This window comes from Psammomys obesus, unplaced genomic scaffold, assembly GCF_907164565.1.
Source record: "Psammomys obesus unplaced genomic scaffold, mPsaObe1.curated_primary_1811, whole genome shotgun sequence".
Taxonomy (NCBI): domain Eukaryota; kingdom Metazoa; phylum Chordata; class Mammalia; order Rodentia; family Muridae; genus Psammomys; species Psammomys obesus.
In genome coordinates, this window is record NW_026585691.1 from 6,554,391 (window position 1) to 6,571,527 (window position 17,137).

General features: G+C 40.8%; 1 protein-coding gene across 1 annotated transcript in view; it reads left to right on the forward strand.

Moving 5' to 3' along the window:
* Rora (RAR related orphan receptor A) overlaps nt 1-16,361 on the forward strand; it is a 119,130-nt gene extending 102,769 nt beyond the window's left edge. The window contains exons 6-10 of the mRNA XM_055597907.1: nt 1,270-1,402; nt 2,148-2,255; nt 3,558-3,668; nt 4,921-5,033; nt 6,844-16,361. Coding sequence (XP_055453882.1) covers nt 1,270-1,402; nt 2,148-2,255; nt 3,558-3,668; nt 4,921-5,033; nt 6,844-7,008 — 630 coding nt within the window. The 3' untranslated portion in view covers nt 7,009-16,361. The remainder of the gene's footprint in view (nt 1-1,269; nt 1,403-2,147; nt 2,256-3,557; nt 3,669-4,920; nt 5,034-6,843) is intronic.
* The last annotated feature ends 776 nt before the right edge of the window (nt 16,362-17,137 follow it).

A 17,137-nucleotide genomic window follows, 5' to 3' on the forward strand; every position in this document is an offset into this window, starting at 1 on the left:
AAGAGTACTTGCTGCTCTTCCAGAGGATCTAGTTTGATTTCCAAGACCCAGATCAGGAAGCTTGCCTATAACTCAAGCTTCAGGGTACCTGAAACCTCTGTCTTAAACACATACACACAACTTAAAAATAAAATTTTTTAAATAGGAAAAAAGAAGAAGAAGAATGAGGTTTGAAGGGTCTGACTGTAATTGCTCAGAACTGAAGATGAGCCTGGCAGGTTGTGGCCCTACTTGCTTTTATCTCTATGATAATGGCCAATGGGCCACTAAAGTGGGAGGGTAAGCTGAAGGTGGGGTAATGGTAATTATCCATTTTGCCTTTGGAAAGAGAAGATGGTAGAAAGCCAGGCTGGGAAAGGACCATAGAGATGATGGAGGAGAATCCTTCCCTTCACTGTTCCATGGGAGTAAATTACCATCCCTTGGCTATGACCACACAGTGAGGCCATCAGGACCATGGCCTCATGTGACTCAGTTCCAGGGTTTGGTCCCATCGTACTGTTAGAAATAACCTTAAACTGCAGGTTTTAGTGGGAGAGCAGATCAGCAAAGCGAAAGCCCCAGGACACTGCAGTGAGTGGGAGGGTGAGAATAGCAGCATCTCAATTAGTCTGCCTTTCAGTACAAAGGAAGACCCCATCATCCGAGCCACAGACAAGAACCAGCAATGCAGTGAGAGCTAGCGAGCCTCATGAAATAGGGGTTTCGGCCTCGGCAACTCTTACACCTACTGGTTGGGAAGTCCCAGGGCTTTGATGTCATTTCTGAAGAGAAGACAACTTGTATAATATAGGAAACATGGATGTTATCAAGCATCTAGCTCAGTGGGTATAGACAAAAAAAAAAAAAAAAAAAAGTCACTATCCCTTTTCTTGCCTCCACCCCCAGTAGAGCATGGGGAAACTCCCTAAAATAAATTAACAGATTAAAAGAAGATCTTCCTCTTACTGTGGAGCCCATGGCTATAGCAGTGATGTATCTTGCTGTGACTTGTGTTTAGAATGTTGGCCCCATATGTTCATAATACCCCTCACCTCGCCACCGCCATCCCATTGCCTTCAAGCTGTAAGCTAGGAATCTCAGGAGGCAGAAAAGACACAGAAGCAGGCTTTTATAGCCTAAATAACAGAGACTACTTTTTTTTAATCCTATAATCTTTTTTTAACCCATTTCCAAAGAAAGCTTTTTACAAACTAGGAAGCAGGCGTGAAGCCGGCCATACTAGGGTTCCCAGCTAGTCTTATGTTAGTGCGTCTCCCTCTTTCACAGCAGAGGGAGGTAATGTGGCAGCTGTGTGCCATCAAGATCACAGAAGCTATCCAGTATGTGGTGGAGTTTGCCAAACGCATTGACGGATTTATGGAGCTGTGTCAAAATGATCAGATTGTGCTTCTAAAAGCAGGTATGTGCTCTGCGAGTGAATCTTGAAGTTGCTTCTAGCCTGTTTTCACCTGCTTGTTAAAGAAATGCTTACTAAGGAAGGTGTCGAAGCCGTTTTCTCCGGCGATAATAACTCAGTGTATGCTTAGCAGAAATTGAACCCATTTTATAAGAACATTTTAAAGGTATGTTCAGGGGGTCTGAGAAGATGGCTGTGTGATTAAGAGGACTTGCTGCTCTTTCAGAGGACTTGGGTTCCATTACAGCACACACAGGAAGGCTCAGTACCATCCATTGAGATCCAGTGCCCTCTTCTGACCTCCACAGACACCAGGCATGTATAGGATTACACACACATACATGCAGGCAAAACACTCATATGCACCAAGTTTTTGGTGAGGTGTGTGTGTGTGTACACGTATATTTTTGAAAAGGTATATCAGAAAACATTCCTTCCATTTTCCAATTCCTCTGGGAAGAAGGTTATGCTAGGGAATCTTTGCATTCCCAGAACTTACTATCTCCCTTCAGGCCCTAATGCTGAGCTACTGTGAAGATGTTCGTGAGCTCAAAGAGTCATTCCTATGCATAGATATTTCTCACTGCAATCTGAGTTGGTCTGCGTCTCTTCCGTCCCCTGGGACAGAGGGATGATGTGGCTGAGAACACACAAGCTACCCTGCACTCAGTGTTGTGCCACTGTATTAGCACCTCAGAAAGGAACTAAGAGCCATGGGATGATGCTAAACAATTCTCCCTCCATGCAGGCTCTCTGGAGGTGGTGTTTATTAGGATGTGCCGTGCCTTTGATTCTCAGAACAACACCGTGTACTTTGATGGGAAGTATGCCAGCCCCGATGTCTTCAAATCCTTAGGTAAGGAAATCTCACATTTTTGTCTCTGTAAATGGGGGCCATGCAGGGATGTGGCTGGATGGAGGCTTTTGTTGCATAAAATGAAACTGATTATTTGAAACCAAAATTAAAGGGTGATTCACCTGTTTTACTCTCTGTGGGTATTTGCCATGAAACAGGCAGCAGGCAAGCAAGTATCTTTGTCTATGTCATATGTAAGTTCAAGTTCATTTGTAGGTTGGTCATTGAGTTATCACATGACCTTTTAGTTTCCCCTTCCAGGTTCAAATAAATCAGATTTGCAGTGAATAAAGTGTTCAAACAATGGAGAGAATATGCAAATGAAGCAACGATGGAAAAGCCCACCATCCCTGGCCTTTCAAACAATAACCATTTATGAAAAGGAAATATAAACATGGAAAAAGTCCAGTTGAACTAAAGAAAACTATGCAGATGCATAATAAATAAGTCATTTGAGTTTCTACAATTTAAATATTCATAATGTTGCCATTAAGGAGAAATAAGTGGAACCCAAGATATATTAACTGGCTTATTTTAAATGTGAGTGACAGGAGGTTTATCTAGCCAAGTACAACACAGCCCACTGCTGTAACAGATATTAACCAGTTGCCAAACCTGATACAACAGACAAAAAAATGTAACCAGTCTTAGGTGGGTTGACTTATTATTTTAGGGGACTTTCAGGCTATGTTTTCAGTTTGGTGAATAGTTATGGTAATTAGACCGCCAGCATGGACCTGAGTGTCATAGCCAATAGGGCATTCATTGCACTTTAGCCAGTAGCCACTAGATCTTGTTCATTCAAAATGAGAGTTCTGAAGTCAGACAACCTAGCTTTGAACAACAAGTTTGTGACCTCAAGTACATTACTTGTCTTTGTTAAGCCTCCATTTCCTCAGCCCTAAAATGGGAATACTAACAATAATATGCCCCTCTGAGGGCTGTTTTAAAACTTGAGGAAACTCTAGACTGTTGTGCAAGTAGAGTCACAATAGACATTCTCTCTCATTATAGTAGATGTTGATGGAGGAGGGGCTTATATGCAGGTGATGCTGGTGAAGATGATGATAATGGTAATAATACTTTGTGATGATGTTGACAATGATAATGGTGGTACCAGATGCTACTGGTGATGGTGGCTAAGCCAATTTCTCTTTTAATACTTTAAACTAGTCAACTAAGAAACACTCTTATTCTCCCATCTCCTCCCCAACTTCCACATCTGTCGCCATCTTGTTCTGTATTCTTCCCTAGGGTAACCACTGACACCCTAAACTGACACCCTAAACCTTTTAATCATAGGTTGTGAAGACTTCATTAGCTTTGTGTTTGAATTTGGGAAGAGTTTGTGTTCTATGCACCTGACTGAAGATGAAATCGCATTATTTTCTGCATTTGTACTGATGTCAGCAGGTAAGAAAATCAAACAAAAATACAACAGTTTCTGACTCATCCAGGTAAAGACTATTTTTACAAGACACAGGACTTGTACATGTTAGACGATATTTGAAGAGGCCTCCATGAACAGCTGCCACCCTTATTAAATTTAAATTTTTTCAAAGAATAACCCCTCCTTCACAACACACACAACTCTTTTCTAAAGACCTTATGGGACTGAAGAGATGACTCAGTGGCTAAGAGTGCTTGCTGCGCAAACCTGAGGGCCTGCCCGAGTCCAGATCTCGGCACCTACAAGACCAAACACACAAACAAACACCACAGGGTGTAGCCACACACATGAATAAGAGTTTTAAGCCCAGCACTAGGAAGGTGACTGCAGGACTGATGGTATTTGCTAGCTGCCAGCCTACCTCCAAGTTCAGTGAGAGATCCTATCTCAAGGGAATACGGTAGAGAGCGAAAGAACAGGACATCTGATGTCCTCCTCTAGCCTCTACAAGCATGTACTCACTCATATATTCCTCTCTCAAACACAGAGAGACAGATAGACAGATACCTCATGTTATGCAGATAAAAGTTTTAAAAGTAATAGCTTAATAAAACCCTACCCACCAATAACTCCACATACCAAGACAAAAGATTATAAAGAACAGGGTTGCTCTTTTGATGCCAGTCTCTAAGACAAAGTGCCTTTGTAAACACTGCCATCCACAAGTCTGTCTGCATCCAACCTAGTTTTCCAAGCAGGTCTGCCTCTGGGGGAACAATCCTTTACTTAGAATTCTCACACAAAAGCACTCCTGAATTAAAAGCAACCCTGGAGTCACTTGAAATTCTGCATACAGTTTGAGTCCGCTGGACTAAAAAGCAATTTTGCATTTCCAGGAAGGCCAGCAAGACAAGACAGGTGGGATAGCGCCTGCAGAGGGAGAATTAACCGAAAGGCTTGGGGAAGGCGGGGCACTATGGGTTCATTTGCAAACTTTTAAGTTTGGCCCTAGAATTTAGCTAGCCTTTGGAGGAGAAGCACCCTCCCTGGCTCCCCGTCCTGTGGCAGTGGAAGGATTTAACTAGGCCCTGGCCTAGATGATAGAGATTGCCTTTGCATCCTCCAGATGCAAAATTTCAAAGAGCAAAACTAGCTTGTGAGTCTTCAAATACACACTGTACCATAGTAACCAATGTCTTGGTCAAGAGGAACCTGGATCTGATGCTATGTTAGAGGAATGTACCAAGACGAGTCTCATTTTTTTTTCATGTGTAGATCGCTCCTGGCTTCAGGAAAAGGTAAAAATAGAAAAACTGCAACAGAAAATTCAGCTAGCCCTTCAACATGTCCTACAGAAGAACCACCGAGAAGATGGAATTCTAACGAAGGTGAGATCCAGAGGGGCGGAGCTGGCCTCGCCAGAACTATATCCTGGCACAAATCTTGCTTATGGGTATCTTTATAAGTCACATGGCTAGCCCCAGGAAGTCTAATGTTGGCATGGGCTACTAAGTCAGAAAACTCTGTTGAGCCAAAACTCATTGCTCAGGTTAAACTCCAGTTATTATAATTGGTCACAAAGTTTCCTGTGATAATATAGCAATGTGTAAAAGCAGACTTTTATTACACATTAAATGTGTGTATGCAGATACTCACAGAAAACAGAAGAGGGTGTCAGAGTCTCTGGAATTGAAGCTACAGGCAATTGTGAGCTGGAAACCGAACTCTGTGCATGTTCTTGATTGCTGAGCCATTTTCCAGCCCCGCCCCAAAGACTTGGTTTTTTTCTTTAAAGAAATAATCCTCTCAGGAAACTCCTTCCTGTTCTTTACACTTAAGCATAAAGATGATCATGCTACACTGATGCAAAGCAGGGGGAATCTTTAAATTCAGAAGGAAAAAGTTAAAAAGGACTAAAAGAAGTTAACCAAGTATTCCAACATTGGTTCTCTTACATTCATTAGTTTTCAGCAAAACATTGTTTTTGTATTTTATCAGTTTCCTATTTCTGTGCTGTATTAGAAGCACAGGGCTTCACTTTTGCTGATTATCTTTTGCAGCTAAAACATGTGATAGCTCTTCAGTGTCACTTCTGATGCTAGAGAAAGCAGCCGTTTCCATCCTTTGCCCATTTGATATGTTTTGTTGTACAAGAAGGAGATTTGAAATATTTGTGGCTTAGATTTCCTACCTAGATTGCCTCTGGGTTTGTTTGTTTGTTTGTGATAGTTTAGAGAGGTCAGCGTAGAAAAATTAGGCTTGGTTTAGATTTTGTACCTGATCAATGAGCAAGAAGGAAATGGAAGGTCCCTTCTGCCAAGTCCAAGGCCACCCTGAGGGCCATTATTATAGAGAGGGCCTGATGCAGACAGGATCTGTTGAGGACATTTTCTAGGGACACGGGCTCTGATCTAAAACCACAAGGTGCCTTGCCTTTGTTTACAAGTGTCTTTTCAGGTCACTGCTGTTACCTTCAGCTGCTAGATGTTCATTTGCTGAGAGCCTGGGTGGCTTTACTATAGAGAAAGCTAGAAAACTGCCCATAGAATTTACTCATACAGTCATACAATTTACTCATACTCATACATATGGCTAAAGAGGCTCATAGCCAGATGATATGAGTTTAACCCCGAGGACCCCACATGGTGGCAGAAGAGAACTGACTGTTGCCCTCTGACCTACACATACACACATACCATATATATGTATACATATCATATATATACACACACATTTATATACACGCTCACACTGTATATAGGTATATACATACTATGTATATATGTGTATGTATACACACATACTCATACGCACACAAAAGTATAATTTTAAAAACTAAAACCAAAGAACTGACTGGTGCCTGTCCTGCACACAGCATACTCTAGGTACCCCTCTCTCTGCCGCTCGCCTGCTTCTCTATCAGCAGATCTCTCCTTTTCCACGGAGGTAGCCACTGGATCCCTAGCACTGGGGGTGAGGATGGCTCGTGAATAGCTCCCTGAGCTAAATTATTCATCTTCAGAATGTATTGGTGTATTCCAGACACCGTAACGTGGGACCTCCATTTCGCTCTCCCTGCCCCCACAACTGGAATCTCAAGCCGCATCAAGCAATGTTGTGGCGGTCACCCTGACTCCTTGAATTCTCGCCCTCACGACCGCCCTTCCCTGACACCCTTGTCCTTTCTCCTGCTTACAGCTAATATGCAAGGTGTCTACACTAAGAGCCTTATGTGGACGGCATACAGAAAAGCTAATGGCATTTAAAGCAATATACCCAGACATTGTACGACTGCATTTTCCTCCGTTGTACAAGGAATTGTTCACTTCAGAATTTGAGCCAGCAATGCAAATCGACGGGTAAATGAAGCACCCGGCACTTCTAGAACATCTGAAGTACAAACATGAAAATAAGAAAGAAAGAAAAAAAAAAAAAAAGGAAACAAAACAATGACAACGAAGACAAACTTAACCGAGACACTTTCTATGGCCCTGCACAGCCCTGGAGCGCCAACACACTGCACAGACATCTTGTGGTGATCGGGGTTCAGGCACAGAGGGGAAACAATCAGAACCAATAAAAGCTGAACTTGTTTTGCTCATGCATATGATTTCCACTATGCCTACAGATATGGACCCTTTTTCTGTCTCAACTTCTAGAGCGGTTGACCTCGGCATATAACAGGAGGAGGGTACTACAGTCGGAGGAGTCCCTTTTCTCATAGCTCACTGCCCACAGACTCTTACGGGTAACAACAGAGTCCAGCGGTAGTCGGTGACCCCAGTGTGCATAGCGGGAGTTGCGGCGTTACTTTGCACAGCTTGCTTTTCATGAAGGAAGATTTTGTTTTTTCTCACCGATTATTGCCGGTCAGCAGGATGGCGTGAAAAGGGGATCCATAGCGCTCGCAAACAATAGCATTATAATATATTACACAGGGTAAATGGGCATGAAGACTATATATAGCTAAAGAGATATTGTTTATATATTGTTTTAATTAATATAAAAATGTAGTGACTGGCGTAGCTTTTCCTGTTGAATTGATAAGGCACTTTCCGTTTTGCACCTTTTGTTTTCTTTAAATTAAATGCTAGCGTGTTCACTGTCGCCGTGTCGCATGTACACCAGAAACACAAGTTTAGCTGAGAAGGCTTGGAAGGTACGTCGGGAGGTGTTTATGCTGCTGTTTACAAGGAAACAATTACTTTTAAAAGACTGGCTGGTCATATCCAGAAATCAACATGTTGAATTTTTTTCCCCACCTGTAAATTTGGAATTGGTAACGGACTGTTCCCTAAATCACATTTTGTTTTGCATGCAATTAAGAATGGGTGTGTTTCTGCTTCATCAGAGTCGAAGGAGTGTCTGGTGCTGTGGGCTTAAACCATATGTGCATTTTTAAAGTTTTTAAAAGGGTGAAGGAGGAGAAGCTCATTTGACACAGTTCAGTAGTCACAGGGACACAGTATCAACTTGCCATTCTGATGCTTTCAAAAACAAATGAGTAGCCAGAATATTTACTGGATTCTAGTTCTTATTTAGAAGAAGGACCCAAAGACTCTATGTGGAGCAGACGCACTCCCGACATGAAGCATTCATTGAATGTCTGTGTTCTTGGCATCAGGAAGTCATTGCAGGGTAAACTGATCCTAGACTAACTGTCCCAGATTCTAGAATGCTGCTCTCCGTGTTAGGTAGACAGTGCATGAAGAGGGAGGGAGACGGTGTTGAACCCGGTTCCCGTGTTGAAAAGAAGCCTTCAGAGTGAAGGTGATGCCAGCTGCAGACATTTTCTCATGTATCTACCCTCACTAGAAAACTGTGGACTCTAATTTATTTTATTAAATATTTAGATGATAGTTTGGCTTTTGTTTTCAGGTAAGAAGTAGTGAGGTATTCTTGACTAATTTTGCATTTTTTAAAAAATAATCCCCAGTGGGAAGAGGAAGGAGCATTCTTATGTTCACAGGTGTGCGTATTTTAAAAGCAAGTGCCCTGGACTAGAGGCATGATGGTCCAATGGTTAAGAGCACTTATTGCTCTATCAGAGGACCAAAGCCTGGAACCCAGCAATCAGCTCAGGCAACTTACAAAAGCCTGTAACTCCAGCCCCAAGATTTCAGTGTCCCCTTCTGGCCTCTGTGGCGGTGCGTGCACACATACACCCACACACAGTGAGAAAGAGAGACAGACGTTTAAAGATCAACACATCCTTAAAAACAAGCGCCCTTTTTAGAATGTAGGAGGCATTTAGGAGATAACTTTGGTCACAAGATACTGGTCTGGCATCAAAGACTGTACCTGTAAGGAAAAGGGAACATCTTCCCTGGTACAAAGTGGGTGCTTCTATGAAGCCCAACACATGCAGCTCCCTCCTCTGCCACTAGGGCCCTTCTAGACTCTTCTGCCATCATTTCTGTCCCTGCTGATGTCTGTCTGATGGGTTATACCAGGGCCAGCTTCCCAGAGCACTTCACCAATTTTTAACTTCACTGACTTTCTGCCTTATTTACTGAGGGACTTGGAAAGTAGGAAGCAATTATTTGTACAGAAATATGTGGGGGAACCCTAAGTAACATCTGAGGTTTTTTGGTTTTTGTTTTTTGTTTTTTTTTTTTTCTTCAAAAACATAGTAAGGGTTTAACCATGAACAGGAGAGTGATATTACTTAAATTTCTTACAAGCATAGAAAATTTTATGTGTTTATATGGAGAGGTTAGCTGTCAGGATATAGTATTTATATTTGGGCAAGAAGGGGTAAATCAAAATTTTATTTAAGCATAGTTCCTTTAAAGATTAATAGTATTTATATTCTGAAGAGAGTACAGTTGTGTTATTTATTTGCCCATTTTTTTTCTTGTTGTTTCTCCTGTGTGAGGGAATGGTGTGAGGTTTGGGTTTGGTTTTTGTTTTTCCTCTCTTTTTTTTTAGTTCTTCAGATTCACTAAATTTGGGGATGGTTTTAGTAAAGTATATTAACTTCTTTTTAACCAAAGCTTTCTGCATATGACCAGCCTCAGGTGCTAGCGCACTAAAGAGCAACTAAACCTAATTCCAGTGTCCACATGTGACTAAGGAGAGTGGACTGAACTTCTCTAAGGGTGAGAGAGAATGTGATATTGAACTTCAGAGAAATTGATTTTCCCAGAAAGGATTCTGCATGTACCTAATGCAAAACAAACACAAGACACTCTAAATCTCAGTACTATGCCTTGGTGACATTGCTTTTTACAATACACCAGGAGAGAGTGGTTTGACTGCTTCCAGGTTTTCCTGAAAGAAAAGCAGGAAGTAGGCTTTCAGAGCAAAGTCCTCTGACAAGGTAGAGACGGAGCAGTAGAGGCAGGCCTGCTCTGAGAAACTGAGAGCACAGCTGACTATGATTTCTACCTAAGTTGAGAGTCATGGGGAGTCCAGAACAGGATGTAGAAACTTTGGCATTTTTCTTTTCTTCCTTATTGTGAGAGCCACTCGTGTGGTACCACAAGGTAGTCAAGGACAAAGAATCGTGAGGCTTAATAGCTCCCGTCATTAAACTTGCTTGAACTTAAAGGCTCAACAGCGTCCTGAGGACTGAACAGTATTTTTGTCAGCTCAGCTGCTAAAGCGAAATCAGGTAACTCTTTTCTACAGACAGTAAATGAGGCTTTTGTGCAAAATCTGGGCGTTGTTGCTATGATACTCAAATGATCCTGCAACATCATGAGAAACTGGCCTTGTAGAAACTGCATCCAAAGTGCAGTTGAAAGCACTGTTTGGACAGATCACAAATTGTGCTAAGGCTATGTTTTTGTTTTTTGGGTTTTTGTTTTTGTTTTTTTAGCATTCAGCATTCTAATTTGTGTTAAATCCATAGGTTGTTTTGTTTTTCCAAAGTCTTTAACGTCCTGACTCACCCTCCCTAACTTAAGAAAAACATGACCTGAGTAAGACACTGCTTCTAAGTTTGGTTGTTCTTTAGCCTGTGGATACCAGATTCCTGTGAGTGGATGGGGTGGGCCAAGGGTCAGGGGAGGAAGGTGTGTGTTTGCCCGTGCGCGTGTGGCTTCCGTGTGGCTGAAGTGTGTGTGGTAGACCGCTTCTAGGCTACTAAGTGTCAATGGAAAAGAAAATGTATTCAAAATACATAAATCAAAACTAGAAGATGGAAAAAAGATTTATTCTATACAAAGCCTTGTCTGGACCACTCTAGAGAGACTTCTATTTTTTTAACCCTTCTATAAATATTTGATGGCACTAGAAATATTCCTGCAATAAAATGTGATTTGTGTAAAGAAAAAAAAAAGATTTTGTAATGTGAAACAAAGAAAGAAAGTAATGTAATTTTCTAAAAAAAAAAACATACAAACAAACTTTGTATTATTTTCTTGATGGAATTTGCCTATCTGTCTTTGGAAAACTTTTTATTTCATTGAATGTGCCATAGTAGATGTACGTGTTTTTAGTTTTAGACTAAGGGATGGCTGTTTGTGTTCCGACATTCCAAAATGCAAAGCAACTTAGCAGAAGCCTTGATGAGGAGGTTTCGGTAGGATGCAAGCGTCTCTCCTTGTTGCTTTTTTGCACACGTCTTTAATTCCTACCTAGTGCAATATCTGTACATACAGCACTTGCGGGTGTACTTTGATCCCTCAGGGAAAAAAAACACATATTTGTATAGTTGTTGGGTTTGTTTTGGGTTTTTGTTTGTTTGTTGATTTGTTTTCCTTTTCGTTTTTTTGGCTAAGGAATGTCGATCGAATTACTTGTTGTTGAGAGGCAGCCAGATAATCAGCCTAAAGCCACTGTTTCAGACACGGATTGTTTGAGTCATGTCTTTCCAGTACTATTATTTTAAAATGATGATAATAATAATAATAAAAAGCTATTTTCTGACAGTTCTTTGTGCTGACTGGTGGAAAACGAAAGGGTAAAAAAAAAAAAAAGCACCTTATGGTTGACCTACTGTGAATGACAATCCATCTTGGTGTCAAGGACAGAGCCCTGTTATCTGGAGTTGGGGCTGGGAGTCAGAAACACTGTGCTCAGGGATCTTGTAAAACTCTTAAAACAGGGTGGCCAGTGGACTGGGACAAATTGTGTTTTTACTAGTAAAGAGAATGATGCTAATATCCCTCCAAGGCACAAGTGAACTGTAGAGGTGTGTGTATGTGTGTGTGTATGTCTGTCTGCCTGTCTATCTGTCTGTCTGTGTGAGCTCGTCACTGTCTCATTTTGTTGAGTTCAAAATTTCTGTGTGAAGTTCTGCCAGTGTGTATGGAAGATGAATTCAGAAGTGACAGACCAATCGAGGAGCAAAGTGTAGGCCATTTGCTGTTTTCCTAACAATTAAAATGCTCCAGTATAACATAATTTTAAACAATTTCAAATTCTATGTATTATGAATTACTTTTTTTTTTTTTTTAAGGCCAGCAGTAAGACCTGTTCAGTGAAATGGGCAACAACAGAGACTCTTTCAGAACTAGAAAACGGGCTCTTTCACCGTTTTCTCCTCCAGGGCAAACCAAATTCCTGCTATGCAAAACAATTCCTGTTGCACATCCCTAGCTTTTTTGACTTGTGCAGTTGTTTGTTTTCCCAGAAGAGCTGACATTTTTAAAGACAGATCAGTCCCTGCATGACAGACCACAGCTTCAAGGGCCTTACAGCTCTGGAAGGCAGTTCTGTGCTCATGTTCTCATCTACAACTTCCCACAAAGCCAGGGAAGCTCAGTGTCGCTCATGGTTGAGTCTCTTGGCCCATAATACATACTTGGCAGAATTACATAGCTTCTTACAATAGGAGAACTAGGTTTGGAAGATCTGTCTATCAGGTGACAATAACACCTCACACCTTGTTTTGAGTGTAGATGAAAGAAACCTCCTTCCTCCCCTTTTATCTCTCCATCCATCCATCCATCCATCCATCCATCCATCCACACGTATGCATATGTGACAGACGTTTTTTACATAATATCATAGGGCCACTGCCTAAGTTGTGAGGTACAGAACCCCACAAGGACAGCTTGTACTGTGGATCAGATATGTTCCCAGAAATGCAGTTGAACAGTCAGATACTGATTGACTGTTACTCCCTGTCACTCTGGTCTTCATTCCATTAAACACTAATGTGGGAAATGCTTCCACCAGCTTTGATGGCAGGGACCTTCCCATTGCTGTTTATTTTTAACTGATGGGAAGGCCAGCTATCAATGTCCTCAAAGGCGATTGACTGCACTCCTGACTGACTGTGCGCACACTCATCATGTGCCTTGTGCCTGTGCATGCTTGTATGTGATCAGTTTGTCAGACTCTCAGAATAATTTTTTTTAAACAAACAGGAGGGCTGGCTTCACACCGGGAAGCCACCATGACTGGGGCAGAGCATGTTCAACCAAGCCCTCAAAACTTAGAGCAATAAACACTGTTCAGTTGCTCATTTACTTGTAAATGGGTGACGGAATATTTGATCCAAATAGAAATAACCTTTTCCCAGGGTCTAGTGTGGAGAGTGGAGACGAATGTTTGGAAGAGATCCATGTTCTCTGTTTACATCTCTGTTTTGCCACATTAGCTGTCCTATGCTTTTTCTGTGATCCTTCTCGAAGCTAATGACAAGACAGCTGGCTGTTAGCTTTATGGGCTGTGCCTGTCATTACGTTGTTCCCCTAGAACAACAGGCTTCTCTCTGGCGTTCCTGTATGGTTCCTTTCTTGTTCCTTATGACTTGTGTGGAGGAGTAACTACTTCTATCAAGATGATAATCACTGAATATGTTGCATACGTAAATGCAGATATTCCTTGAGCAATATAGTGGGTATGACTTCACACGGGCGCGCGCGCGCGCGCGTACACACACACACAACCTGTATGTACTGCACACATCTTCCTGAGGCCCCAATTCTCTGCTCATCCTAATGGTTTGAAGTCTCATCTACAACAGTGGTGAATGTTTTAGACAGTAGGACATTAGCTGGCTGCTTCTTTAAGTGTACCTGTATTGTCTGCCCGCTCCTTTTGTGGAGACATGTTTTTGTATTGGATGTTTGGGCCAATGGGAGGCTTCAAGCTACAACATATTTTCCCAGTTTAAATATATTGAACTTATGACAAACCCCAGACAAGGCTTTTAATCTGTAAAGAACTGCAGTGTTGGGTGGTTTATTTACAAACCGTTTTCAATGTTGTCCATTTTTATGGCACCTTTAACAATATACTTGTTTCCAAAGTACAAAAAAAAAAAATAGGTTAAATAATCTAGCCATAACTGAATGTCAAGCAATAAATCAAATGACTTTTGTGCATAGACTTTAAAAACTACAAATTTTAGACATCTGCATGTAAATGCAATCTCTTGTTTACTGCTTTCTTCAACTCAAGCAATGGATTCCTTATTTACTATTAACTTAAGAACTTGTAACGGTCTGTACACATTTTCTCTCCTCTTCTTTCAAATTCACCTTCGCCCTGCTTTTGAGTCATAATATTTAATGCTGTTCTGCACACCTCTATACAGTTAACTTTCTGGCTTTTGTTCTGTATAGATAAGAAGATGTTATATTATAAACAGCCTACTCAGTGCAAATATTTATCTGTTTATCAAATCCACAATATGCTGTGTAATACTGGTTTTACTATATAATCTATTTTAGACATAGCTGTTTAGAACTAGAGTGTGCTATTTTTGTGTTTTTCTGATGTGTGGTGCTAGATAAGTTACTTTTGTGAACAACAACAAAAAAAAATCCCTTTTATTCCTAGACAAAACCACCTTTGGGTCTTGTTAATTTCACTGAGTATAACTATATATTTGTATATATATACATATATATATGTATATCTATATATATATATCTACCTGTACCCAACTGGCAACTGTATCAGAGTGCTAGATTTGGGACATGCTTTTCTCTTTAAATACATAATATCATTATATAAATTATTCTAGAGTGTATTTAATTAGGATAAAATTACTTCCTTAGTATGGATATTTGACATCTATTGGGTGAGTTTGTTCATAAATACAGACATGAAAAACTGTTACCATTTATGCAGCTCTGTTGCTCAGCTTCCCATCACACCTTCTGAGCGGAAACGTAATTTGACAGGCCTTGCTCCCAAAGCAACAAGCTCGTTTAGTGAGAAACCCTTTTTTCCCTTACCGAAGAACTCTGTAATTGGCACCTGACTAAATGGTACATTTAACTCCTAGTACAGACAATATGTAGAATATTCATGGAGGACTGATAGCACTCTAGGCCCTTCCCCTCATCTTAGTGATGAGCTTTATGGACATATACATTGGGCTATACTGCAAATTCAACAAGGGGTGATGTTCTAATATGACCACAACCAGTTCTGTGAACTGAGTGGAGGATGCTTGTTTTAAAATCATTTAATAGTGAGCTACATTAACTCTGACCTTTTTCCCCCAAGAGTCATTGGCATTGTTCAAGTTGTACACCAAATATCTAACTGAGGATGTAATTAGCCTTCTTAAATATTGATTAGAATTGTTCTGTGATATTACTGGATTTGTAAGATCTTTAGCAAAGATTTTTGAGCAATTTATAAATATAGAGCAAATGTTTCTGTTTACTGCACTTTTTGTAACTGAAGGTGATAACGTCTCAAGTCACGATTAGTGGATCCCGTGCAACACAATACATACTCAGCCACCACTCTGAACGTTTTCCATTTTTCTTACTGTCCCCTTGATTATAAAAGCAATCAGGGGGTTAATGAAAGCTAATGATAACAGTTGACCTTTTAAAATGAATTTGATACAATTTAGAGAGAAATCTCTTTTAATGCAATCATGCCATTCCTTAACTGTCTAGCTTGAAGAGAGATTGAAACATTTTGTTTGTTCGTTTGATTGATTGGTTGGTTGGTTGATTGATTGGTTTTTGCACAGTTTTGTATCCCAAGCTTCCCCAGGGCAGTGAATTTATCTCTTTGCACTTGCACATGGCCAGCACATGTCAGCATTTCATTACTGTTTAAAATGACAAGTGTGCCCACAATTAAAACACTCCCCAGCGCTGGGGTGTTTAACTGAAAAAGCACGCGAAGTCTTACAGTTAACAATTCTCTAACCAAGTATAAGAGCCACGTTGTCCTTCTGGAGGGCATGAAATGTTGAGTCTAATTGTGTGTGGGCCCGCAGGATCCAGCACATAAATGTCACACAACTCCACAAGTAACAAGCCTGGCCTGCTGTAAGTGTTCGTGAAAGTTTGGAAGCAGCAATGCCGAACCTATAAATATGATGCTGTCTCTTTTGTGCACAGGATGTACAGCTGCTTTTTCTGTCACACTAGAAATGCAAACCATTTATGGGATTCCTAAAAACCAGAGTATGGACCTGAAACTTTGCTAATGATCTTTACTAGAGGCTCATCCCACTTTTCACTGACATTGGGTTTCCTTTCCAATCCTCTCCCTACAGTAGTGGACTGCTTATTCCCAGCTGTTTATTTTATGGAGTCCTGAATTTAAAGAAAAAAAAAATATTTTGATTCATTTTGTAAATACAAGCTGTATAAAAAAAAGAGAGATTTAATGTTGTCTTTTAAATACTCCAATTTTCATTCTAATATGGATGTTGTTATATTGTACTTAGAAACTGTACCTTTAACATTACAGTACCTTTATTAAAAGTGCATTGAACACATCAATTTTAGATGTGCTTTGTGTGCTATTATCCTATAATAAAACTTCAGCTTCTAATGGAACATTTGTCTCGCATTTCTTCCTTATTGAGTGACACTGTATACTTTTCTAATTATATCTTCCCTCTTGTCAGTGGTCTCCTAGTGAACCTTGATAATCAGTAAGGGCCACAGACCAGTAACAGTGGTAGCACATGGACTGTTAGAGATGGCTCAGTGAGTAAGAGCTGCTCTAGAAGAGGATCTGTGCCCAGTTCCCAGCACCCATATAGTAACTTACAGCTGTCTATAACTCCAGTTTCAGGGTATCCCTTTTCTGGTCCCCATGGACACCAAACATGCATGTGGTGTGCATGTATTCAGGAAGATAAACATAAAATAAAAATAGATACGTTGTAAAAATAATAATAATAATATGAGTCCCAAACTCCACTCAAGACCTAGTAAATCAGAGTCTGCATTTTCACAAGCTCCAGGTGGTTGGTGTTATTACAAGTCTCAGAAGCACCGATAATGAGGTCATTGAAAGAACAATGCATTCACTTCCATTCTACAAAGAAAAAAAAGTATGATGCAAGTTACCCTCTTAGCCCGAGGGAACATGTCTTACTCACCTTTCTTCTCCTGTGAAGGGGCACCATGACCAAGGCAACTCTTACAGGAGAAAGCACTTACCTGGGGGCTTTCTCACCATTTCAGAGGGCTTCGTCATTATCATATGCAGACAGGCACAGCACTGGAGCAGTAGCTAAGAGCTTCATATCCTGAGCTGCACGCCGCAGGGCAGAGAAAGACAACAGGCCTGCCACAGGCTTTTGAAACTGCAAACCTCCCTCCCC